Source organism: Trachemys scripta, chromosome 10 (assembly GCF_013100865.1).
Source record: "Trachemys scripta elegans isolate TJP31775 chromosome 10, CAS_Tse_1.0, whole genome shotgun sequence".
NCBI lineage: Eukaryota > Metazoa > Chordata > Testudines > Emydidae > Trachemys > Trachemys scripta.
In genome coordinates, this window is record NC_048307.1 from 33,801,637 (window position 1) to 33,827,341 (window position 25,705).

Here is a 25,705-nt window from a genome sequence, read left to right on the forward strand (position 1 = left end):
TCCCTGCGGTGAGGCAGAATGACAGGTGGGGAGTAGACGGATCTCGCAGATGGGTGGGGGGACAGATGGACAGGCAGGTGCATGGGTGAATAGACAGACTAGCAGGTGGGCAGATGGATAGGCTGCAGAGCCGTCTCCAGGGTTTTGGCCGCCCCAAGCAGCCACCAAAAAAAAAGCGCGATCGCAATCTGCGGCAGCAATTCAGCAGAAGGTCCTTCGCTCCTAGTGGGAGTGAGAGGCTGTCCGCCGAATTGCTGCCGAATAGCTGGACCTGCTGCCTCTGTCCGGAGTGGCCGCCCCAAGCACCAGCTTGCCAAGCTGGTGCCTGGAGCTGGCCCTGATAGGCTGTGACGAAGTGGGAATATTTTGATGAGGCCAGATTGTGCCTCAGTTTCCCCTATATGTGGCATCGTTGCCTCAGGGGTGGCAGAAGGCTGATTGCTCTCAGGGCAGGTGAAGAGACATAGCATGGGCGTCACCTGGCTGTCTGGGTCTTGGTCCCCATATCAGTGGCGCCTCTGATAAGACAATGGCAGATCCAGTTGCCTGCACACTGATACCTGGCAAGCAGGGACCCCGTCTCTCTGCAGGGGGCCAAGGAGCATCATGGGGAACAAAGCACTGGGTGGGGGGGAGCTAAGCACTGGCTGCGGGAGGGAGTCGGGCTTCTTCACCCCCAGCATCTCCTTTGGCTCCCTGTGGGGGAGGGGTTCTGTAATGCTCTCAGTGGGGGGTCCCCCAGTGCTCTCAGTGGAGCCCCTGGGTCCTGAGCGCTTTTAGAAGTCTGGCCCAAAGAGACTTGCTGGGGGTCCCAGAGCAGGTGGTGGAGTTGGGGCATGATCAGCTGATCCCCTCCCCCCCCCCCACGACTTCACCAGGAGCCCACTCTGCTCTCGGGATACCTGCCATGGAGGGGCAGTGCTCATGTGTGTGTGCTGGGAATTGGGGGAAGGGAGGTGTGTGTGTGTGTTTGTGTGCACGGGATGGGAAGGGAGGGGTGTGTGCAGGGGAAGAGGGTGGGGGAGGGGTGTGTGCAGGGGGTTGGGGAGGGGAGGGGAGGGGTGTGCAGGGGATTGGGGAAAGGGAGGGGTGTGTGCAGGGGAAGGGAGGGATGTGCACAGGGGAAAGGGTGGGGGGGCTGTCTGCAGGCAGTTGGGGAGGGGTGTGCACAGGGGAAGGGGAGGGGTGGGTGTGCAAGGGAGAGGGGTCGGGAGGGTTTGTTCAATAGATGGGGGAGGGGTGTGTGTGTGCAGGGGATGGGGAGGGGTGTGCACAGGGTAATGGGAGTGGGGGAGGGGTGTGGGCAGGGGAGAGGGGTGGGGTGAGGGTGTGTTCAGTGGATGGGGGAGAGGAGGGGTGTGTTTGCAGGGGATGGGGAGGGGAGATGGTGTGAGGGGACAGAAGCGCTTTGCATGCGTGTTTGGAGCACTGGGTGTGGGGGGCGCTGGCTGGTGGGGGGGCACTGGGGCTGGCTGGTGTGTGTAGCAACCCTTATTCTGGCGCCTCCTGCTGGCCCGAGTGCCCAAGTCAGTGCAGCGTGCCTGGCTCCCCCGCCCTGCCCAGCATCTCTGCCGGAGCTGTAAGGACCTGGGAGGAGAGGCTGGGCCAGGCTCCATGGCCCTGCTGAGCCTGCCAGTGCGGGGCCAGTTGGTGCCACTGGGCTTGGCCTGTCCCACTGACGCATCGCTCAGGGGTCCTGCCTTCTCTGTGAGTTCACCCTGCCTGTTGCCAGCCCAGCCAGCTGCCCCCAGCCCTGCCCCACACTCCATGCAACAGCCCTGGCCCCATGGGCACAGGCTCCATCGCCCCAGCTGGAAGACAGGAGTCCGGGGTGGGGCTGTGTCGCCCCCTTGCCGCCCCTGCTCAGCCTGGCGCTCAGCCCCTGCCCCTGGCCGATCCTCGCCCCCCACGCAGGGCTGGGAGGCGCTTTGCATTCCAGAGCGTCTGAGCCTGGCCTGGCCCGGTGCCAGCATGGGGGGGGGGCACCTGGGCGCGGGGGCAGGGACAGGCCTGCTCGAACCAGGCAGAGCCAGGGAACAGGTGCCACACGGGCACGGCTGGCAGGGGCTCTAGCCTGGGCGGGGGAGAAGGAGGCTGGCAGGGGGAGAGGATGTGCAGGGGGGAGCAAGGGCTGGCCTCGGCTCCGCGGAAGTCTCTGCTTCCTGCTTGCCAGCCCCGGGCTCGCTGGAGAGGAAAGAGCCCCCCATTCATGCGCCAGGCGCTGGGCTGCAGCTGCAGACGCAGGCGGGGTAGGGGCTGGCGCGGGGCCCGTCAGAGGGTCAGGAGCAGAACAAAAACGAACCCGTCCCACTGCCGGGAGTGCCCCCCAGTGCCATGCTGGCAGGGCTTGGCACAGAGCCCAGGCCAGCAACCGCCCCTGGGGAGCAGTGCCTACTGAGACAGAGCCTGGCTTGAGGGAACAGCATGGGGCCTGTGTGTGTGTGTCGGGGGGGAATTGCTTGAACCTGTAGAAAGCGGGGGATGCCCTAGGATATTTCTGCCCTTGGGGTCCCTGGGGGTGCAGGATGGAACCCCCTAGGGGGTCAGTGCCGGGGTGGGGGATGGAGCCCTCCCAGATGTCAGTGCCGGAGGCCCGAAGCTGGCTGTGCTCTGGGCTGGAGGGGCCTGGTGGTGGTCGTGGGGGCAGTCCCAGGAGGTCTGTCCCCTGGAATGGGAGTGCTCTGATGCCGTCACTGGCCCGTCCCTCCAGCCCTGCGGTGGGGAGGAGGCTGCAGAGGTTAAGCCTGGTGTGGGAATGTCTTGGACCCGAGACTGAAGCCCCTGTGGTCCTGGGGGCCCCGTAGGGGGGAGCGACCAGGCCATGTGGGCCTGAGCCAGGCTGTGCTGAGTGCAGGGATGGATGGGCTGGAAGCTGGGGACATTGCGCCTGCCCCTCCTCCCCGCTGCCTCTCTGCCGCGCCCAGCCACTGTCCCTGCCCTGCGCTGCGCCACCCTCTGCCCAGCCCAAGCACTGATATCCCAGCCTGACCCCAGGCTGGCTCTGTGGTCCCCTCCCCATGCTTGGCTCAGGGCCTGGCAGTCCTGGCAGTCCAGGCCTGACGTGGGTCGCGGTGAGGAGGCGGTGGTAGGGGGCTCCCAAGAGAGGGTGCTAGTGAGCCCTGGGCTCTAGGAGGAGCTGGCTGAGATCACAGCTGAGACGAGCACCTTGTTCTCAGCCAGCTGCAAAACAGACTCTTCTCCAAAGCCAGTGTGGGCACCTTGCTCTGCACAGGGGGAGGGGGGAGGGGGCAGGGCCCGGGAGAGAGGTGCCAGGGCTGAGACAACAGGGGCTGTGGGTTGGGATTGAGGAGCACCGGCAGAGCTGGGGGGGAAAGGGGGCGTAGCTGGCCTGGTATGTACACAGCCCCCTGCATTGTCCAGTCCCTGCTGGAAGGGGGTGAGCGCGCCTGCTGGCGTGTGTGTGTGATGCGGGGCTGGATGGCTGTGGAGGGACGCTGCAGGGCTGGCCCAGTGGGTGCAGCAGGGATGAACTGAGGTGGCTGAAGAGGCAGCGTGTGCTGCAGAGCCAGGGGAGCTGGCTATGGGCACCGTGGGGTTGGGGCAGGACTGGGTGTGGGCACCATGGGGCGGGGGGGGGACGGGTGTGGGCACTGTGGGGCTGGGGGGGCCTGTGGCACATGCCCTGCTGCAGGCAGCGCAGGGTGTGGGGCTGCTCACTCCCAGAAAGGGGTCTGCAGGGCCGAGTGCATCCCACGCGGAGGGAGGCGAAGGGGGTGGGGGCTGGGCATCTCGCTCTTGGATCTGCTGGCGTTGGCAGAAGCCGGGACAATGGCAGGACAAGAATCCCCTGGGCTGGGCAGCGGGCACTTGTCCGTGATGCCCCTGTTCTCACAGGTGGTGGGTGGCAGATGGATGATGCCCTTCCCCTGCCAAGGAAAAGTGCCTGGGCCCTGCCTGAGCTGGCCTGAGGCGCTCAGCAGAGCCCCTTCCTGCACAGCCCCTGCCTGGGCAGGGCCAGCTGCGGAGCTGCCTGGGGTCTCACTGCAGCCCAGGCACCTCTGGGATCAGGCTGTGTGGGGTGCTGGGGGCTCTCCGAGCACTGCCACCTCTTATCACTGTCTCCATGGCCAGGTGGGGAAACTGAGTCACAGGGCGGGGGTGGGATGTGCGTGGGCAGGCCAGGGCATGATGCCACAGCAGGAAGCAGGCAGGAAATGAGCCAGGCCTGGTGTCCACGGAGGAGCCCAGGATGGCAGTGCAGGGCCCGCCTGGCCGGGCTCACAAGGAACCAGCTAGCAGACAGCTGGCAGCCCGCCAGGTCCCCTCCCCTGCCCCAGGGAGAGGCCCCGGGCAGGGCAGGGCAGTCCAAGGAGGGAGGCCGTGAATGCAGCTGGAGCCTTCCCAGGCTCTGAACTGCCGAAGATAAATATTTACTTCCTTCCTCCCCCTTCCCTGTGCCCGGCGCAGCCAGACAGGGGGCCACAGGCCGGCTGGAGGGGGGTGGGTGGGGTGCCCCTCCCTGCCCACCCCAGCGGGGCTGCCCCCAGCCAGGAGCAGGGAGAGCCCAGCAGCCCTTTGGGGGCTGTCGAGGATCGGGGGAGGGGCACGGTCTGCTGGCTGGGCTCTGGGCTGATCCAAAGCTGCCAAGTAGGAAGGGGCCCAGGGCCCTCGGGGACTGGCTGCCGGACCCCAGCCAGGCCTTGGGGCGCCTAGGCTCAGCGCAAACCTCATGGTGCCCAGCAGGGCCAGCCTGGCCTGAGCTGAGTGGCTCTGGGCTGGCTCTGGCGCGGGCTGGGGCTGGCAGGCAGGGGGCAGAGTGAGGCTGGCTGTGAAGTGGGCACCTCTCATGTATGGGAGCCTTGTGTTGGGGACGGTGCCCCCCTGCTCCCTGGCCCCAGGCTGCCTCCCACGCTTCCTGGCCCCCTGCTGCCCCCCCTGCTTTCTGGCCCCCTGCTCCCTCCTCCCCCCACACTCCCCGGCCCTGTGCCGCCCACATACTCCCCAGTCCCACGCTGCCCCCCCCACTACCTGGTCCTGTGCAGCCCCTTCTTCCCCCCATTCTCCCCAGCCCCAGGCTGCCTCCCACATTGCCTGGCCCCAGGCTGCACCACCCCCCGCTCTCTGGCCCCCTGCTCCCGCCCCCACTCTCTGGCCCCCTGCTGCCCCTCAAATCTGCCAAGCTGAATCCCCTCCTGGCTCCAGCAGATTTGGGCTGCTGGTGATGGGGAGGCGCCTGCAGCCCCCTGCTAGCCCAGCTCTGGGCTCCCCACATGGCCGGCACAGGCCTGGTTCAGACTCCCTGGCCTTCCCTGCCCAGAGCCCTAGGATGTGGGAGTTTGTCCTCCCTGAGCAGGCTGAGCTCCAGGTTTGCAAACTCCATGATGTGTTGTAATCTCCCCCTGGACGGCAGGAGCAGCAAGGCCCAGGGCAGGCTCCTTCCCCAGCTGTCAGAGCTTTGCCTCTCCCAGCCCCGCCGAGGATCTCAAAGCACCTGAAAACCCCAGGGGGCTGCGGGTTGGGAGTGAGGGGCATCGGTTGGATGCTTGCCCAGAGCCCCTCCACATTGGGCCTGGCTTTGCCCTGGTGTCTGTGAGCACCGCATAGGCCTGAGTAACCGTGTAAAGTGGAAGGGCTGGCATGTGACTGGGCTGGTGTCTGCTGGGCCCCACCCTGGCCTGGGCCCCGCCCTGCAGAGCCCTGCGGCTCCTGGCGCTGCCCCCTGAGCTGTGGCTGCTGCAGGCAGAGGGGAAACAGCTGCTTGTAATTCCAGATGGGTCACTGTGCTGGGGGGGCTGCAGCATGGCTCTGGACCAGCTCAGCCAGTTCTGCCGGCTGCCTCTGGCCCCATCCTCCCCTCCCCGCCTGGCAGGCTAGGCGAGGCAGGCGGTCACTGAACCCAGCCCCTGCCTGATGGCTCCTCACTGATCATAGGACCCGCCCCCATCTGGCTCAGTGGGAGTGGGTATGGGTATGGGACTCCATGGAAAATGTAGGGCTGAGTTCTGAGCCAGGCCAGGGGAGGAGCAGGAGCTGGGACTCTCCAGTGCAGCCAGGGTGGTGAGAGGCTGCCAGGACTCTGCCCTCGGGGGGAGCACTGGGCACTGGGCACTGTGCAGGGGAGGGAGCTGGACGGGATGGGTGGCAGGGGCAGTGTCGTGGCATCTACTGCACCTGCCTTTCAGCTCTGGAGGTCTGGCGGAAATGGGGTTCAGGGGGCCCCAGGATTGGGCTAGCAGGGGGCTGCAGGTCAAGAGTGAGGGGCATCAGCAGAGCTGAGGGGGAGTGGCCTGTCCCAGCGTCCTACTTTTGTACATAGAACTGTTCCTTCTCCAGAATCTGTCCTTGCATTTCCCAGCCCCCTGTTAAGAGCAGGCCTGGCAACAAGTTTTTGGGGGGCTCCTGGTGGCAAGTTTTGGGGGGCTCCTGATGGCAAGTTGGGGGGGATCCTGGTGGCAGGATTTGTGGCTCTTGGCAGCAGATTGGGGCAGGGGTGCTGGAACAATTTGTATAGTGGGGGTGCTGAGAGCCATTGAACCAAACTAAATCCTGTGTATGATGGAAACCACTTTAAGCTGTGGGGTGCTGCAGCACCCCTCAGTTCCAGCACCTATGGGTGGGGGGGAGGGGCTCCTGGCAACAGAGTGGGGGGGGCTCCTGGTGGCAGGTTTTGGAGCTCCTGGCCCCGATCCTGTGGCCGCTGGGACAGGCTCTATGCAGGGGGGTGCATGGGTGTCCGTGTGTGGATCCTAGAGGGCGGCACGACCTAATTCACCCCCCTGCCCCTCTGCTCCACTGCAGGTTGCCTGGGCACCCTGCCCCTGTCCCCGGGCTGCAGGGGGAGCAGGCCCCAGAGGACACCGTCTGCTCCCTGCCGGAGGACGCTGCTGGTGGCCAAGCCGGGCACCATGCACTCCCTGGATGAGCCCCTCGACCTCAAGATCAGCATCTCCAAGCTGCGGGCAGCACGGGAGAAGCGGACACTGGGCAGCACCAAGCACCGGGGCTTGCACCGCGAGCTCAAGAGCCAGGATGATGATGCCGCAGCAATGGGCCCCGGCTCGCCTGGCTCCCCGCTGGCCGGTGAGAGGGGGAGGGGCGTCCAGGGCCCCACCCGGGGGGACCGCCTTCCTGCACCCTCTGGTACGACACCAGGGGGTACCACCTGTGTGCAGTCTTCTCAGGGTGGAACCGGTGGTGAGAGAGCCTTGGGTCACGCTCTGCCCCCTGCTGGCCACCTGCCCCTGGGGCTGGGCCAACACTACTGGGGTCCCCCAGGCCATGCTGGGATCCCTTGGGGCAGGCCATGAGCTGTGGGGTTGGGCGCAGGGACTGAGGAAGAGGGGGGGTCACTACCGCGTCCTGCCCCAGAAGTGGCTGCATTGCAGTGGTGGGGAAAGGCGCTTGGGGTGGAATTTGCTGCTCACCCGCTGGCTTTGTGCTCCCCAGGTCCCCTGCTGCCCTCCAAGTACCACGACAAACGGGACGCTCGCTTCTCCTCGACGCCCCTGCTGGACCTCAGCCTGTCACCCCCATCCGGCCTGGACTCCCCCGGTGGCAGCACCTCGCTGTCCCCTGAGCGGCAGGGCAGCGGGGACCTGCCCATGGTCCCCAACCCCCATGTAAGTGATGCGCTATGGCAGGGCAGAGGCTGGGGCAGACAGGGGAGCTGTTGGGAAGGGGGCTGGGGACACCGTGGCAGCAGCTCCCTCCCTCGACTCAACAGAAAGAGACTTTTCCAGATGGCTGCCCCTCTGCCCAGGGCAGCCCCAGACCTAGGCCCTGGGCCCCGCTGGGCTGGGCTGGGCTGGGCCGCCAGGGAGGGGAGGGGGAAAAGGATGGGCTGGGGCAGGGAGGGAGGGGGAGAGGGATGGACTGGGGTGGGGGGAAAGAGAGATGGGTTGGGGCGGGGAGGGAGGGGGAGAGGGAGGGCTGGAGTATGGGGGAAGAGGGACGGGCTGCGGTGGGGGGGGGCGGAGGGGCAGGGGGAGAGGGATGGGATGGGGGGGAAGGGAGGGGGATGGGCTGCGGCAGGACTGTGGGAGGGAAGGGTGGCTTGCCCGGCCTGTGCCTGCCTGGGGATGGGCACCAGGCCCACGCTTGGTATGCGGGTAGTAGTGCGGCAGAGCTTGGGGGAGCTGGCCCCAGCTGGGACGGGGCGGGGGTTGGGTGCAAGGGGGGGGCTCATTGCACTGCAAAGCTTTGGGATCCAGCTGTGCAATATTCTTCATCCTTCCTGATCCCCAGGGTGGGGCACGTCCGCCCCCCCCAGGCCCCTGCCCCAGCCGGTGTCTCTGACCCACCCCAGCCCCCCCGCCCCCTCCCGAGCTCCCTGCTCCAGCCAGTGTCTTTGACCCAGCACCTTTGTTCTTCCCCCACAGGATTTCCCATCCCTGCGCTACATCGACGGCCTCCCGAGCTCCTTCCAGTTCTTCCTGCCCCTGGGCTCAGGCGGCGCCCTGCACCTGCCAGCCTCGGCCTTCCTCACCCCCGCCAAGGAGAAGCGCCTCTCCCCGGAGCTGCCCCTGCCGCAGCAGCTGGTGTGTCGCTGGGCCAAGGTGAGGAGGGCAGCCGGGCCCCGGGGGGCTGAGCCCATGGCCCCAGTCCTGTGTAGGGTAAATCCCCTGACATCTGCGTCCTAGAGGGGGGCTGCGAGGGGCATGCAGTGGGGCTGGGGGGCAGCGAGGAGCATGCTGGGGGGCGGATGGGGGCAGTGAGGGGCATGCCGCAGGGATGGGCGGATGGGGGCAGCGAGGGGCATGCCGTGGGGCTGAGGGGCGGATGGGGGAAGCGAGGGGCATGCTGCGGGGCAGAGGGTGGCAGCAAGGGGTATGTCATGCGGTGGGGGGGCAGCGAGGGGCATGCTGCGGGGCAGAGGGTGGCAGCAAGGGGTGTGTTGTGGGGGGCAGCGAGGGGCGTGCTGCGGGGCAGGGGGGATGGGGATGGGTGGTTGCGAGCTGTGTGCCATTGGGTGGAGGGAGGTGGGGCAGAGGGTGCTGTGAGGGGTGTGCCACGGGGCTATGAGGGTCAGAGGGGGGTGGGGCAGAGGGGGCTGCGAGGGGCGTGCTCAAGGGGTGTGCCACGGGGCTGCGTGGCGGATGCCATGGAACAGGTCTTTGGGACATTGCCCCTCCTGGCCATTGGTGGATCTCAATGGGCCACCTGTCCCAGTCACCCTTCCCAGCCCGGCACCCACAGCCTCTGGGGCCAGGCACAGCCGTGGCAGGTCTGGACTAGGGAGTGACGGGGCGGGGTGGGTACATCTTGGCCAGTCCTCGGGGGGCCTGAGCCACTTCCCACTCGATCCCACCTGCCGTGCCTCAAAACACCCACTCCGCCCTCAGCCGGGCCCCCTGCAGCCGCCCCTCCCCCAGCCGGGCCCCCCTGTGATCTCCCGCAGCCAGACACAGTGGGGCTCCCCCTTCAGCCACCATCTGACCCAACCCTGCCCCCCGCAGTGTAACCAGCTCTTCGACCTGCTCCAAGACCTGGTGGATCACGTCAACGACTTCCACGTCAAGCCGGAGAAGGACGCGGGTTACTGCTGCCACTGGGAGGGCTGCGCGCGCCATGGCCGGGGCTTCAATGCCAGGTGGGGGCTGGGGGCACTGAGGCTGGGACAGCGAGCTGCAGGGAGGGAGGGAGACGCGGCTCGGGACCCCGAGACTGATGGGAGGGAAGAGGAAAGAGAGATTCAGGCAGATTGTGGTTTCCCGGGAACCACGTGTGTCAGTTACACCAACAACTGTTAGTGACACGCTGGCTGGTTATGGGGTAAGGATGGGGGGGGATCAGGGCTGGGCAGTTACAGGGCAGGGATGGGGAGATTGGGGCTGGGTGGTTACGGTATGGAACAGGGATCCATGCTGTGTTGTTATGGGGTGAGTCGATCAGGGCTGGGTGGTTAAAGGGCAGAGATTGGGGCGGTTGTTGCGGGGCACTTATGGGGTTATGGGGCAGGGATGAGGGGATCTGGGTGGGGTGGTTATGGGGCAGGACAGGGATTCAGTGGGGGGGCAGGAGCAGATCTGGGCTCTGCCCTAATTGCTGGCTGGGTATGATATTGGACAAGTCCGTGTCCTCTCTGAGCTGGGGACTGTTCCTGGCCCCCCTGGGGGCAGCTGTGGCGATTTGTGTGTCCTGTGACGGGGAGAGGGGAACAGCGGTTCCATCAGCTCCCTGGGTTCCCATGGCAGCTGCAGCCCCACAGCACCCTGCCGGGACGGCTCACCCCAGCCGGGCCCCCCCCTCTCCCCGTGGCGCCCTGCTGGGCGGGCTCACCCCAGCTGGGTTCCCTTCTCCCTGGGGCAGGTACAAGATGCTGATCCACATTCGCACCCACACCAATGAGAAGCCTCATCGCTGCCCAACCTGCAACAAGAGCTTCTCCAGGCTGGAAAATCTTAAAATCCACAACCGCTCGCACACAGGTCAGTGTCAGGGATGGAGGGCCTGGGTGTCACCCCCTTGCACACAAGTCAGTGTCAGGGCAGCCCATGGCCCAGCGGCGGCAGCCCTGTGGCATGCTGGGTAGGGCAGCCCATGGCCTGGCGGCAGAGGTCCCATGGCACACCGGGTCAGGCAGCCCATGGCCTGGTGGCGGAAGTCCCATGGCACGCCGGGTCAGGCAGCCCATGGCCTGGTGGCGGAGGTCCCATGGCACGCCGGGTCAGGCAGCCCATGGCCTGGTGGCGGAGGTCCCATGGCACGCTGGGTCAGGCAGCCCATGGCCTGGCCGCGGAAGTGCTGTGGCATGCTGGGTTAGGCAGCCCGTGGCAGCCCATGGCCTGGCGGCAGAGGCCCCATGGCATGCCGGGTCGAGAAGCCTGTGGCAGCTCATGGCTGTTGTGTCCCCATGCAGGCGAGAAACCCTACATGTGCCCCTACGAGGGCTGCAGCAAGCGCTACTCCAACTCCAGCGACCGCTTCAAGCACACGCGCACCCACTACGTGGACAAGCCCTACTACTGCAAGATGCCCGGCTGCCACAAGCGCTACACGGACCCCAGCTCACTGCGGAAGCACATCAAGGCCCATGGCCACTTTGTGTCCCACGAGCAGCAGGAGCTGCTCAAACTCCAGCAGCCTCCCAAGACCCCCGTCGCCTCGGCGGAAGTGCCTTACGTCAACGGGGCGCAACTCATCATCCCCAACCCGGCCGCCCTCTTTGGCGGGCATGCGCTGCCCGGCCTGGGAGCCTCTCTGCCCATCCCCCTGGCCCCGGGTCCCCTGGACCTCAGCACCCTGGCCTGTGGTGCCGTGGGCTCTGCTGCGCTGTCGGGGCTGCCCAGCCCCGTGCTGTCCCTCAATGGGGCGCCACTCAACTTGGCCAAGAGCCCCTTGCTGGCATCTCCCTTTGGGGCTAGCGGGCTGGGGCTGCCAGTGGTGTCCCTGCTTGCTGGCAAGACGGACGTGGAGAAGTGCCAGATGGGTGACACCAGGGTGGCCAAAGCGGGCAAAGCTCAGGGGCTCGAGAGCCGCAAAGACTCGTGTGACAGGACTGAGCGGGCCCGGCTCAGGCGTGCTCCAGAGAGCCTGCCGCTGCTGCCCGGCGCAGTACTGGACCTGTCCACCAGCGTGAGCTCTATGGGCAGCCCTGAGGCCCTGCCGCCCGGCTGGGTGGTGATCCCCCCTGGCTCCGTCTTGCTGAAGCCGGCTGTGGTGAACTGAGTGAACGAAGCCCAGATGCAAGACAAGGCACCACCTTGGCCCGAGTCTTGATGGGTGAATCCGCCAGCGGGGTGGCGGGGAGCCGGACCTCCTGCCCCCTTCCCCTGCGACTGCCGCTTGGGTCTCGCTTGGACCCTTCACGAAAGAAGAGTTTGACTCTTCTGAGAATAGCAATAATCCCCATCCCAGCCCCGCGGCCGGCCCGCACCACCGGCCCAGCGCAGGCCGCTCCAGATGCCTCTTCGTGGGACCCCCTGAGACAGCTAACTGCCCCCTCCCTGAGTCAGCCGCACCCTGGCGCCTCCTGCTGGCTCTCCAGGGGTTGCCAACGCTGGCACAGGACACAGCAGGAGCAGGCTCATGGCTCTGGCAGGCGCTGGGCTGGGGCACCAGGGTCGGTTGTGGCAGCAGAGCAGGTGCCAGAGAGGGACCATTGCGGAGGGACCCGAGCCAGGCCATGGCTCTGGGAGCAATGGGGCGTGGAGCTGGATCAGGGCCCTAGGGCCAGCCTGGTGTGCCATCGCCCCGTCTCTCCCTGGGGGCTGCCTGCCCCAGGCCTAAGGCAGTGGGAGGCGCCGCTATTTATTTATCTCACCCAACCCCCCACTCTGACAGGTCCCGCGTCGGGCCCTTGTCCCTGGTGCTGACCAGGCGCCCCCTGCCTGAGGCCTGAGCCACGCAGCCACCTGCCACCTGCATTGAGGTCCCAACACCCAGCCCATGCCCACCCCCAGTCAGTGCCAGGTGCTCATGTACTAGCGCCCTCTGCTGGCTGTGTGCAGCCCAGTAGCTGGGTGGGTTTGAGCGATCCCAGAGGAAGGGCCCATTGACACCCCCCCAGCCTGCGGCTTCTGAGGGCCGTGGCCCCTGGCCCCTGCAGCAGAGCTGCCCCCTTGGCACTGGCAGCCCTTGGCACCTTCCTCTCTGGCTCAGAGTAAGCCCCCCACCCTAGGATTGGTACTGCCATGGCATTGGTCTGGCAGGCTCCCTCCACTCCAGCTCCGGTTCCCGCACACGGTGGGACGCTGGCTCATTTCCAGGAGCCCCCACTCGAGGGGATCTAGCGCCTCACTTGCCCCAACACCTGCCACTGGCCCTCTTCCATCACCCACCTCCCAGTGCCTGCACCAGCCCGGCCTGCAGCACAGCCAGCGCCCCTGGAGCCAAGTGGTGTTTTCCTGCCACCCAGCGCTGACCCAGGAGCAGCCAGCCCAGCCATGTGGTACCACCAGGAGCCGCCGAAGCAGGGGTGTTCCCATTGTCATCCCCCAGCTGACGGAGCTCCCACCAGCCAACTGGCGCCCTGCCCAGTCTGACACCCCACCCCCAAGAGCAGATCAGCCGGGCCCAGAATGCACCCAGCCGTCCCTGGGCCAGCGGAGGAGGCAGAGCTACTCACCCGCAGCTGGGCTTGCCTGGTGGTGATGCCGGCAAGACAAGACCACGATGAACTTCTGGACTGCAGCCCCATTGCCCTTCAGCCCTGGGTTGACTGGACTGAGACAGACAGACGGACCCCCAGTCCCATGGGGAGCCCTGCCCCTGGACCCCTCCCCCGACAACGCATACTGGCTGAGTATGCCGCTCACCGGCTCCCATGCCCCTTCCCCAACGAGGGGGGAGGGCGGGGGCAAGATCGCCTTCAGCTCTGTTAGTACCTTAGCATGCAACAACGAGTGTGTGTGGCTGGCCAGCACTGCAGGGCGGGAGTCCCGCCCAGCTGTGAACCCTGGCCCGCTAGTGTCCTGGCCAGCCCAGCTGGGAGGCGGGTGCCAGGGGCAGTACTTCAGTTAACACCCTGAGTGGGCAGACTGCTGCAGGGCCCCCCCTCCCCCAGCACTGCAGGGAGCCCTTGGGCCACCACCCACAACCTGTTGCTGCACCTGCCAAGCCCCCATTCTGGCCAGCTGCCAAGGTGAGCCCCATCAGGCCTGGGGCTGAGCCCCCACTGCTGTTCCTCCCCCCACAAGGCCTGCTGCTGATGGTCCCCAAACTGGTTTTCCCTCCACCCTTTGGGCAGATCACCCCACGGATCCATTGCCCATCTCCCAGTGACTGGCTCAGCAGCTGCAACCTTGTCCAGCCCAGCCCCAGCCCCACTGCCCGGAGCCCTGGCTAGCCCTGCTCTGGCACACGCCACCTTCCTGAGGTGTGGCTGCCAGGCTGCCTGTGGGCACATGGCCTGGGCAGGCTGTTGCCCTGAATGCTCCCCTGGGCCTGTCCTCAGCCAGGGGCTGCAGCATATGCAGGTGGGAGGGACCCCATTAGCCCTGTCCCCCACACACAGAGTAATGCCCATGGGCTGGGTGCAGCCAGCTGCCCCATGTTCTTCTCTGGCTCCGTTGATGGGCCCAGCTGTGCCTCCCCGCTGTCCCTGCCCCAGGGGGTTGGTTGGAGACACCCCAGCCAGCCCCGTGGCAGCCTGGTGAGCAGCAGGCCCAGTGCCAGGCTGAGACCAAGCGGCATTGGGTGACAGCTGGATGCCCCTGTGGCACCCGGTCCAGGGGAGGAGCAGCAGGAGGCAGAGCCTGGCCCATCAGAGCACTGTGGTTATGGGTGCCAGTTGTTGGGGAGCATGAGCTCCCCCTAGCTGGTCTCCTGTCCCCCCTCCCCCATGCACCTTGCTGGTTAGAAAGCTAATTACACACAAAGCATAGGGCCACTCTCACTGCCCACGGTGCAGGCTGGTGGGAGGGTTCTGCTACCCCACAGCACTGGGGGCTGAGGTGTCTGCACCTCCCAGCCACGGGGCATCACGGCCCTCACTCGGGGGGGGAGCGGCTGGTGAGGTGCTGGGGCTCTGCCTGAGTGAGGGGCAGCAAGCCAGCCTAAGTTACAGCATTAAATGTGGGGTGGCCAAGGCTGGGGCCTGAGACTACAGTTCCCAGCAGGCACTCCACCCCTTTCTGAACAGTGCCTACTGGGAGCTGTAGTCTCCAGGAGACACCTGCCCATAAGGAATAGAGTCACAACAATGTGCAGATTGGGCTCATGCCATGCGACCCAGCGGGCTCCTCCCAACCTGGTCAGGGCCTGGTGTGGTTGCCCCCAGCAGGGAGCAGATCTGGGCAGGGTTGGCCTCTACACAACATAGGTCTGGAGGTTCAGCTGTGGCCAAAGAGGGCAGGCATGTTGGCTGGCTGGCACCACAGAGCTGCACTGAGCCATTGTGGGTGATGCCCGTGGGCTCAGCCTGTCTCTTCAGCTGGTGCTGGCCAGATGGCCCCGCGCAGTATGTACCGTAAGCTATTCTAGACACTCCAGGGCCAGCCAGGCTGGCCTATGGACATATAAGCTACATAAACTCTTTAGACTGATTTAGCACTTTGAGTGGTTGCTCCAGAGCCAAGCTCCTTGAGCACAGCTAGGCCTGGGCATGGCATGGCTGTGCCCGCAGGAGCAGGCCCAGGCACTTCCTGAGGACAGGGCATCTCCAAGCAGCCACCGCTTGTACCCAGGTCTCCTGGCCTCTCCCCCTCCCCACGCTTGCCCCTCAGACACTCCCTCCCCTGCAGAGGGATTGCTCAGTGCTCGCCCCAAGGGGCGCCCTTGCAGGAGGGGTCTCGCTGTCTTTTCCGCTCCTCCTGATACACAAGGGGGTCCTGCGTACCTCTCCCCTGCCCTCAGCAGGACCCCTGCTCTGCTGCCACCCTCCAACCAGGAGATCCCCCTAGCCAGGCTCTAGACCCCCTCACTGGCCACATCCTCCACCTCAAAAGCTCCATTGCAGCTGCTGGAGGGAGGGAGGGGCCCTCAGGGTCTGGCTGTTACAGCACTGCAGCCTGGCTGGCAGGGAGCCAGCCCCCCAGAGCCAACGCTTGGGGGGAACCTGTTGCTGCGGGCGAGCATCACACCTGCCAGCTCTGGGGCTGCCGAGAGATCCCTGCCCCCTCGCCCCAGGCCGGGCGAGCAGCATGCCACTCAAAGGGTTAACAGTAGCACAGCATGTGCTTTGTGATAGACTAGGCCTGCCAGGGCCGGTATACGTTTTGTTTTTCGGTCGTCGTCGCACATTCCAGGCTCTCGGTATTTTACCCGTCTCTAAGTGCCTTTCTCTGGTAGTGTACGTTCTTTCTCCTCTTGGCTCCATTGCTGTTAGCATAGCGTTTAACTAAAGAAACAAAGCGAGATGCTCACGACTGCCCCTCTCGGCCTCCAGAGGAGAGGAAGTTTATTAAGAAAACAATAAAGTGAATTGACAAGTTGCCCTGGCTGGGTCAGCCTGTAATTGCTTTTCGGGGGCTCCACCCTGCTCAGCACCGCCTAGGGACATCACCCCTGTGAGCACATCGCAGCCTCCCACTGGCACCTCCACCCTTAGGTGCCAGCGACGGGTACTGCCTGTGCTGGGAATGGGTGGGGGGATGCACAGGAGTTGTTGGCAATGAGAGGCAGCGGGTAGGGCTCTGGTGTGGGGATGGGAAGAGTTGGGTTTGAGCCCGGAGCTGCCGGGAGATCTTGGACAAGTGGCCACCCATTTCCCTTCTCCCTCAGTGCCTAGCTGGTCCACAAGCTCCTGCCTCCTCCCAGGTCTGGCCAGTGCCCAGCGCAACAAGGCCCGCAGATGCTACCGAAACAGAGAGGGGGAGCCAGGATGCTGCAACCCCCAGTTTGGGAGCCACTAAGGCCTCTGGTACCGACGTCTCCCCCCACGGGGAGAAGGGGCCCCAAGGAGGCAGCCAGGTCAGGCTTAGAATCATAGATTTTAAGGTCAGAAGGGACCAACATGATCATCTAGTCTGACCTCCTGCACAACGCAGGCCGCAGAATCTCACCCATCCACTCCCACAACAAACCCCTAACATACGTCTGAGCTATTGAAGTCCTCAAATCGTGGTTTAAAGACTTCAAGGTACAGAGAATCCTCCAGCAAGTGACCCATGCCCCACTCTGCAGAGGAAGGCGAAAAACCCCCACGGCCTCTGCCAATCTGCCCTGGAGGAAAATTCCTTCCCGACCCCAAATATGGCAATCAGCTAAACCCTGAGCATGTGGGCAAGACTCACCAGTCAGACACCCAGGAAAGAATTCTCTGTAGTAACTCAGATCCCACCCTATCTAGTGTCGCATCACAGGCCATTGGGCATATTTACCGCTAATAGTCAAAGATCAATGAATTGCCAAAATCAGGCTATCCCATCATACCATCCCCTCCATAAACTTATCAAGCTCAGTCTTGAAGCCAGATATATCTTTTGCCCTCACTGCTCCCCTTGAAAGACTGTTCCAGAACTTCACTCCTCTGATGGTTAGAAACCTTCGTGTAAGGGTTTGGGATGAACCTCAATGTTCTCAAGAGTGTCCACCTCCCTGTGCAGCCAGCCCAGAGCAATCAGGCGAGTGAGGGAATCTCGGAGCCCGCCCCGCAGGGCCAGGGGACCAAGAAGGGCATGTGCCAAGCAGCAGAGGGCAGTGCCACAAAGGCTGTGCGTGTGTGTCATTGTGGTACCCATGGCCCTTAGGAAATGGAAACAATCTACTATGCCAGCTGGGCTCAGGCAGGGTTATTCCCTCTGGTCTGTTCCCCTGGCACAGGGATCTCAGGACTTGGTAAAGCTAACCCCCCACGGGGTGGGGGCTGCCATCCCCCCCCGAGAGCTGCAGGATTGCGCCGCTTTGGGAACATGCCGCTTGCCGCCCCCCGGGTGGCCTGGTAGTTACGATGATCAGGAGTGGCGGAAGCACAGGTCTGACAGCTGTTGTGATCAGTGGTGGCCAGAGCTCACCTTGATGGAGGAGTTTGTGGAACAACACTGCATCCCAGGAAATGCTCCAAGCATCTCAGGGCAGCTGAAGCCTGGAGTTTATGGGGGAGCCCCCAGAAGCCATGCGGGCCGCTGCTCTCCCCAGTCTGACGGGGCCCAGGTTTTCCTGTGGTGGTGACAGGCCAGCAGCAGGGTGGTTACAGCTCCTGGGCTCAGCTGTTCCCCTGGCTCCTGGGAAGGAGCCACAGAGGGGCCATTTGCTGCACTCTAGTTTGGCAAAACGCTCTCAGAAATGGTGCCTGGCGAGATTTGGGTCCCAAGAGCCCATCTGCGCCTGGCCTCCATGGCTGGACAGGAGTGGCTCAGACAAGCAGCTGGGGCTTTCCAAATGGCTGAGCAGAAAATGCGTCACTGCAGCCCCCAGGTGAAACCAGGCCCTGCACCCTGGTTACTGTCTCCTTGCCCCGCTAAACTGCTGGGCTCTTTAGGTTGCCCTCGCCCCCAGGCAGAGCTGGGTGTACAGGGGTCCAGTCAGGTAGGGTGGGCTCACACTGACTCCCGGGGGCCCAGCAGCGGGTCTCCTCGCACGGCAGCTTCCCCACATCCTACCAGTTCTCCACCCATGTTGTCTGAGTCTTCCTCCCCAGCAGACACCGTCCTGAGGCCACTGAAGGACCTGGCCAGGGAGTGGAAGGGCAGATACATTCCTGTGATGGTGGGTGCAGTGGAAAGCGTCTAGCCCCCATCACACTGAGTCAGGGGCACACGGAAACCCTGTTTCTAGAGCAGGGGTGAGCAAACATTTTGGCCCGAGGGCCACATATGGTTATGGAAATTGTATGGTGGGCCATGAATGCTCACAAAATTGGGGGTTGGGGTGCAGGATGGGGTGAGGGCTCTGGGGTGGGGCCAGAAATGAGGGCTTCAGGGTGCAGGAGGGAGCTCCAGGCTGGGGCAGGGGTGCAGGCTCTATGGTGGGGCTGGGGATGAGGGATTTGGAGTACAGGAGGGTGCTCTGGGCTAGGACTGAGGGGTTTGGAGGGTGGGAGGGGGATCAGGGCTGGGGCATAGGGCTGGGGCGTGGGAGGAGATCAGGGGTGTAGGGTCGTGACGGCGCTTACTTCAAGTAGTTCCCGGAAGCAACGGCACGTCCCCCCTCCGGCTCCTACGCAGAGATGCAGTGCCGGCTCTGGGTTCCCAGCCAATGGGAGCTGCAGAGCCAGTGCTTGGGATGGGGGTGGCGTGTGGAGCACCCTGGCTGCCCCTACGTGTAGGAGACGGAGAACATGCTGCTGCTTTTGGGAGCAACACGGAGCGGAGCAAGCCCTTGACCCTGCTCCCTGGCAGGAACTCGAGGACCATATTAAAAGGTCTGATGGGTTGGACGCGGCCCGCGGGCTGTAGTTTGCTCACCCCTGTTCTAAAGCACGGGGCTCCCAGGGGGCAGCCAACTGGCTGCATGTAGCACCGGGCATTTCTGGCTCTGCGGTGGGTGGGGGCAATTGGACGCCATGTTTCAGGGCGAATGGTCCAGGAAGGAATGCTCCTCCTCCATCTACCTCACTGCCCACTTGTCCTAGTGCATTATGGGAGGCCCCTGGCCATTCGGTAGTTGATACAGCTGCCCGCAAGCAATGGGCCAGGCCGTGACCCCCCCCCATCTCTCCCACGGAATCTTCTGAATCCAAACCACACAGAGGAAGCTGCAGAGAGGGGATTTATTGGCTGGCTATAATTTAGAGGGGCTGAGAAGAGGGCATGGAGGGTAGTTACGTCTCTGGCTTCTGCCCCTGTTCTCTTTCACTCTGTCTCTGGGCCTCGATTCGGAGCTCTTCGTCCAGCCGCTCCTTGGCTCTCACCACCTGTGGGACAGTGTCTCCAATGAGTCTCACCTACCACACAGTCCGCCATACCCGGGCCAGGCCTCAGGCCCAGGATAGCCAAGGGACATGGCTGCACTTCACCAGGCAGTCAGGAGGAGGCAGCAGAAGCCAACTGCATGACTGGCTAAGTTCCCTCTAAGCTGCGCAGCTGCCTATTAAGCCCTGCGCAGGGGCTCAGGCGAGGAGAGGTGCCCCTCCCCGCTGGCCCCAGCATGGACGTGTTGCGGCCGGGGGAGGGGAACCCTTCCCTTGGCCCAGCCCCAGCACAGATCTGCCTCGGCTGGGAGAGAGGAACCTCTCCCTTAGCCCGGCCCCAGTGTGGACCTGCCTTGGCCTGGGGAGGAGCCCCTCCCTCAGCCCAGCCCAGCCCCGCCCTGCCAGAGCTGCTGCGGCTGGAGAAAGATGCCTCTCCCCTAGCACCAAGCTGCTGTGGTGAGAGAGGGCTGGGGGGGAGTCATCTCTCCCCACCGCAGCCCCAGGGAAGCCTGCACCCCAAACCCATCATCCCTGACCCCACCCCAGAGCCCCCGCACACACTCCAACCTTCTGCCCCAGCCCTGAGCCCCCTCCCACACCCCAAACCCCTCATCCCCAACCCAGAGCCTGCACCCCATACACCGCAACCCTCTTCCCCAGCCGTGAGTCCCCTCACACACTCTGAACCCCTCGGCCCCACCCCCACCACATGAATTTTGTTATGTGCACCAATACGAAGGTGAGGTGTCACACATCATCTCCATATTGATGCACATAACAAAATTCATTCCGCACATGGATGTAAAACATTAGAGGGAACACTGGTGACTGGCATGAGGGGGCTGCTGATAGTGGCTCCAGGCCAGGCCCCACCATGCAGCAGCAGAGGGGCCTGAGAAAGACGCTGCAGCCCAGGGCAGTTTGCCCCCTCAATCCACATGCCCCAGAGAGCACAGGATGGCAAACGGACGCTGTGCCAGACCCCAGGGAACTCATCCTTTCTCAGGGTCCAACATGCTGCCATCGGAGACACCCAGGGTCCAGCACGTGTGACAGGGGCCCAGAGAGGTGTGGGGGCATGTGGGCGGGTGTGGGGATGGAAACACCCAGAGGGCACTGCCAGCAGGACGTTCACCCTGGCAAAGACCCCGGAAAAGATCTGCTTCTGCTCAGAGGGGTAATTAGAGTGCCACAAACAGCGATGACAGCCTTAGTGCCTCCAGCCCCAAGTGCCAGCTCCCAAGACAGCCAGCCGGCTCCCAAATCTGCGAGGCCAGCCCAATATCCTGGCACAGAGCAGGACGGATGCCCAGACCCATCCAACACCCCGCTTACCTTAGACTGCAGGTAAAACGATCCCCCCACTGACTTGTCATTCACCTTGAATAAGTGATCGTAGTTCTGCCAAAGGAAACAAGCCAACCGTGAGCTGCCTCTTCCGGCTGCCCCTCGCTCTGCATTTCAGCGCGCTGCCAGCTGGCTGTTCTAAGCCATAGTGACAGGTCCCTCCAGGGGACAGCCATGGCAGTGCCCGTGCCCTGAGGCAGAGGGAGCAGCTACTCTCGCTCACTGACACTTGGCCAGCAAGGGCATGCAAATTCACTGGGTGGCTGTCATGGGGGGTTGAGTCCAAGCACTTCAGCCCAGAGCCTCTCTCCCTCCTGCAGCACTGGAAAGCCCTGATTACAGCGCAAGCCAAGAAGGGTCCCGGGGCAGAGAGGAAGGTGCGAATGCCTCAATGCACCATGGGTAACAGGCCTGCTGAAGGAAGCTGCTGCACTGAGAACAGAGGTGCCCAGCCCCAACTGGCTACCCATACTCACACTCCCTGGAGCAAAACACGCCACCACCCAGCCATCTCCTGCCAGAGCAAGAACACCAGGCTGCAGCAGCTGGGGAAAAGGGGCTGGCCTTTCAGCAACCTGCTGCTATGCAGACCTGCCTGCTGGACCATCCCATTCCGAGCCGCAGCTTTACCTTCTGAATTTCCTCCGGGTTGAGCTTGGAGATGTTGAGGATCTGCTGGGCCTCCTGCAGGCTGATCCCCGAGATGCTGGTGGCTGCAGCAGACTGGGGCCCGGCGCGTCCCCGCGCATCGGCCGCTGCTCGGCTGGCTGTTCAGAGAGACCCCAGAGCTGGTCACTCCTCCAATCACAGCCCGTTCTCCCCGGCCCACCTGGCCACTACGCTCACAGGAGAGCTTGCCTGGGGCTATTGAACATGCAAAGGGAAGTGCCACAGGACCTCTATGGACATAAGGAAATGGGGGGCGGGGGAGAGTGAGGGCAGAGGGTGGCAACATGAGCCAAGGATGCCTGGGTTCAATTCCAGTCTGTCACAGGCTGTGTGGGGCAATGGGGATGATCCTGCCCTCCCTCCCAGAGGATCCCCCTGCTCTCTGTACAGCACTCAGAACTGTCCCCACCGGGGCCACAGTAAGCCTGGCCCAGTCAGCCACCGAGCAGGGCCCCCAGGAAACACTTGGGGCCAGACTTGGGGGCACTGCTCCCCGGGCTGCAGAGGCCAACTCTGACAGCAAATCTGGGGTCCCCAGAGACTGGAATCCCAGCCCAGGTCCCCATCCCTGCTCCCTGTCTGGCAGCAGCTCGTGTTACTAACCTAGGTCCGTGAAGGTTACCCGCTAACACTAATGCACGTTACTGAGCAGTTACCACAAACAATGGTGCCAATCCAGGCTGCCTTCCCCCAGCAGCACAGGCCCGGTGCCCCACTCCCACCAGCAGCCCTCTAACATGCAAAACAAAGACACTAAACCAGAGTCAAGGCCAGGGGTCACCCTCAAGGACAACACCAGCTTTCCATAGCTACCCCTCTTGGGTGGAAGAGACAAGGCTGGCAACGGTGACTGGTGCTTACCTGCAAATTCCTGCCGGAGTGCCCGAGCAAAGGCCCTGCCCACCACCTGCACCCCCACCACGATGATCTGCGCCAGGTACTTGGCCTGCAGACAAAGCACAAGCAGTCAAATACCCGCTGCCCACAGGGGCCTACAGAAGAGGCCTTCTGCGTGGGTGTGCCCAGGTTACTCCTCAGACCTTGCATCGTTCAGGAAGGGCATCAGATAACTACGAAGATCCAGTGGCTTCCCCTCTCCCCCCACAACTCGGGCACTAGTCAGCTTAAAAGCCCTCTCCTCCCTCAAAGCATTCACCCTGCCAAAAGCCAGCAATCAGTTAACCCAGCCAGTGACGCAACATGGTCCAGAAGAGCCAGGGACAGATCGGGGCCAGTGCCCTGGGACTAGTTAAATCACTAGCTATGGGAGCCCAGATGTGACCCCAATGCTCGCTGGGTACTGGTTTCAAAAGGGAAGGGAGGCCGCAGCCTTTGCACCCAGCGGCCCAAGGGTGTTCCTGTTACATAGCGAGTGCCTTCTAGTGGCCAGGAAGCTGCATGTTCCTGCTGGCTGTATGCAGAGCAAGGCCAGCCCGGCCCTGGGCACCGCAGGGTGGGCACTGGACACGGAGGAGCAGCTAATGTCCCTGCATTAGGAAGTGAAAGCGACCAGACAGGCCACTGTACACTGATGCCAGGCGCTGGGCTCATCCCTCACACCGGTGGTGCTGATGAGCCGCGGCAGCCAGAGAGTCAAGTGAACGGCGGGCACCGCAGGAGCCCGCGCAGGTGACACCTTCTGTCTGGCAGAGCGGGTCAAGCGCTGGCCTGGCCCCTCTCTCCTGAGCCAGGGGAGCTTTTAACAGCCCCCAGCCTGGGACGCCTCTGCACAAACACGCTCTGCCCAGGGCTGCTTTCCACGGGCAGGGGGTACTAGGGCGATGGACGAGTTGTTCCCTGACCTAGCGCCGTCTACACCGGGGTGAGGTCACCGGGTGCCGGGCCGGCAGCCGGGGCCATGGAGCTGTTCTGTACGGCCCAGGGCTGCTGCCGCCTGGCAGAGCCACGAAGGTCCTGCCCCGGCCGAGCTGCATTGACCCAGGACGCGCCGGGCTCGATCCCGGCCCCGGCCCAGCCGCTTTCCGCCTGCACGGGCAGGAGCTTGGGCCGGGCGCCGGGGTCTGTCCCAGCGCCGCAAGGGGCCCCGTGGGCAAGTCGGTGAAACGCTCCCTGCGGGGCCCGGGGGCCGGCCCGCGCCAGGCGGCGGGGCCCGGGGCAGCACCGACTCTCCGGCGCGCACCGGGCAGAGGGACCCCGGGGCCGCCCCCAGCGGGCCCTGCGCAGGACGGAGCGCGGCTGGGGGAGCCCCGGCTCGGGGGAGCTATCCCGGTCCCGCTCACCATGTCCTCGGCGCTTCCGGCCTGCAGCAGGCCCCGGCTCAGGGAGCGAAGGGCAGCGGCCACCGCGGGGGCGCCATAGAGACGGTGCCGGGCAGAGTGTCCCCGCGGCCATCGAGCGGCAGGTGCCGAGCGCCGCGCGAGAGGGGAGCGCGCCCCCTGGCGGACGGCGGGTGGCTGGGGCGGGGCCGGGGTGCCTGTCCCGGGAGCCAGGCCGCTCATCCCCATATTGGCCCCAGCGCAGCAGCACCCCCGTGCCACGTGCTGTGGGCGTGCCCCACGGCTTGACCCACAGCCCACCCCCCGCGCTGGGGGGCAGCAGCGCAACGGCACTTCTCTAGCGCTTGGGTCTGGGCTTTGGGTCGTGGCCCGGCCCGAGATCTGCCAGCCCCTCCTGCCACGCTCCGCACCCGCAGCCCCTCGAGTGTGCCCCGGGGCTTGGCCCAGCCGTGGGGCAGGGAGAACACGGGGGCAGCAGGAACTGGCTGAGCTGGCATTTGGCCACATCCCTGGCACGACCCACCCCTGGTGAGCAGCAGGGCTGGCTCTAGGTTTTTTGCTGTCCCAAGCAAAAAAATTTTTGGCTGCCCCCCACCCCAGCCCTGGGCTCTCACCCTCCCCACCAGTGCCCTCCCCCACCCAGACCCCCTGCCATCCCAGGCCTGGTCTCTCTCTCCCCCGCTACCCGCACCCCCTGCTGCCCCAGCCCTGGGCTCTCTCCTCCCTCCACCCACACCCCCTGCAGCCCCAACCCTGGGCTCGCGCCTCTCCCCCCACCCACACCCTCTGCCGCCCCAGCTCTGGGCTCCCCCCACCAGTGCTGACTCCGCCCGCTTCCCCCTTGCCTCCAGCCAGTCCGGCGCTGGCAGGGTCGGGGTAAGCAGTGGGGCTTTCGGGCCACGCCTCAGCCCAGGGTCCCTCCAGCCAGGGATCCCACCTCCAGGACCGGACGAACCTAGGAGGGCAGAGCTGGGGGACTGCCCCGGCAGGGGGCTGAGGAGCCGGGACAGGGTAGCCCCAGAGGGAGTGGAGCCCCGGAGAGCAGGATGCGGGCCCCGCATGGTAGCACCCTGCCCTCTATGGCCCCGCTGCTGCTTCTGCTTCTGGCTGCCCTGCTGCAGTCCCTGGGCAGCTCGGGCTGTTTCACTGGGGGGCGGCCGCCCTGCGGTACCTGCAGGTGGCTCCCTGTGCCCCGCAGGGCGGCCCCCAGCACAAGTATCTCCTGCTCGGCCCAGCCACAAGGTACGGGCGCTGCTCCCCCACAGCATGAACCATAGAATCATAGAATATCAGAGTTGGAAGGGACCTCAAGAGGTCATCTAGTCCAACCCCCTGCTCAAAGCAGGACCAATTCCCAACTAAATCATCCCAGCCAGGGCTTTGTCAAGCCGGGCCTTAAAAACCTCCAAGGAAGGAGACTCCACCACCTCCCTAGGTAACACATTCCGGTGTTTCACCACCCTCCTAGTGAAATAGTTTTTCCTGATATCCAACCTGGACCTCCCCCACTGCAACTTGAGACCATTGCTCCTTGTTCTGTCGTCTGCCACCACTGAGAACAGCCGAGCTCCATCCTCTTTGGAACCCCCCTTCAGGTAGTTGAAGACTGCTATCAAATCCCCCTCATTCTTCTCTTCTGGAGACTAAACAATCCCAGTTCCCTCAGCCTCTCCTCATAAGTCATGTGCTCCAGACCCCTAATCATTTTTGTTGCCCTCCGCTGGACTCTTTCCAATTTTTCCTCATCCTTCTTGTAGTGTGGGGCCCAAAACTGGACACAGTATTCCAGATGAGGCCTCACCAATGTCGAATAAAGGGGAAGGATCACGTTCCTCGATCTGCTGGCAATGCCCCTACTTATACAGCCCAAAATGCCGTTAGCCTTCTTGGCAACAAGAGCACACTGTTGACTCATATCCAGCTTCTCGTCCACTGTGACCTCTAGGTCCTTTTCTGCAGAACTGCTACCTAGCCATTTGGTCCCTAGTCTGTAGCAGTGCATGGGATTCTTCCGTCCTAAGTGCAGGACTCTGCACTTGTCCTTGTTGAACCTCATCAGGTTTTTTTCGGCCCAATCCTCTAATTTGTCTAGGTCCCTCTGTATCTGATCCCTACCCTCTAGTGTATCTACCACGCCTCCTAGTTTAGTGTCATCTGCAAACTTGCTGAGAGTGCAGTCCACACCATCCTCCAGATCATTAATAAAGATATTAAACAAAACCGGCCCCAGGACCGACCCTTGGGGCACTCCGCTTGAAAC

The 25,705-nt window shown here is 64.0% G+C and overlaps 2 protein-coding genes across 3 annotated transcripts in view; one reads left to right on the forward strand and one right to left on the reverse strand.

The window, feature by feature from the left end:
• The window catches only part of GLIS2 (GLIS family zinc finger 2), a 33,007-nt gene extending 17,173 nt beyond the window's left edge, over window positions 1-15,834 (forward strand). Inside the window, exons 2-7 of one of the 2 annotated variants that reach the window (XM_034784170.1) lie at window positions 6,760-7,101; window positions 7,408-7,580; window positions 8,340-8,516; window positions 9,417-9,550; window positions 10,270-10,388; window positions 10,820-15,834. In XM_034784170.1, coding sequence (XP_034640061.1) covers window positions 6,867-7,101; window positions 7,408-7,580; window positions 8,340-8,516; window positions 9,417-9,550; window positions 10,270-10,388; window positions 10,820-11,628 — 1,647 coding nt within the window. In that variant the 5' untranslated portion in view covers window positions 6,760-6,866 and the 3' untranslated portion in view covers window positions 11,629-15,834. The remainder of the gene's footprint in view (window positions 1-6,759; window positions 7,102-7,407; window positions 7,581-8,339; window positions 8,517-9,416; window positions 9,551-10,269; window positions 10,389-10,819) is intronic. The other variant, XM_034784171.1, reaches the window with a different exon arrangement.
• A 3,198-nt stretch (window positions 15,835-19,032) lies between these two features.
• Window positions 19,033-23,580, reverse strand: PAM16 (presequence translocase associated motor 16). Its single transcript, XM_034784739.1, has 5 exons — window positions 23,449-23,580; window positions 22,070-22,154; window positions 21,170-21,306; window positions 20,528-20,593; window positions 19,033-19,195 (listed from the first exon to the last, which is right to left on the reverse strand). Exons 1-5 carry the CDS (start codon window positions 23,449-23,451, stop codon window positions 19,103-19,105), a joined length of 384 nt encoding a protein of 127 aa, XP_034640630.1. The 5' UTR covers window positions 23,452-23,580; the 3' UTR covers window positions 19,033-19,102.
• Window positions 23,581-25,705: the final 2,125 nt, after the last annotated feature.

What these genes read in the sequence shown, in the direction of transcription:
- PAM16 (XM_034784739.1), bottom strand. An exon ending in ACCCGGAGGAAATTCAGAAG is followed by an intron (nt 20,594 to 21,169) that starts GTAAAGCTGCGG and finishes TTCCTTTGGCAG; the next exon opens with AACTACGATCACTTATTCAA. An exon ending in CGTTTTACCTGCAGTCTAAG is followed by an intron (nt 19,196 to 20,527) that starts GTAAGCGGGGTG and finishes ACTGTCCCACAG; the next exon opens with GTGGTGAGAGCCAAGGAGCG.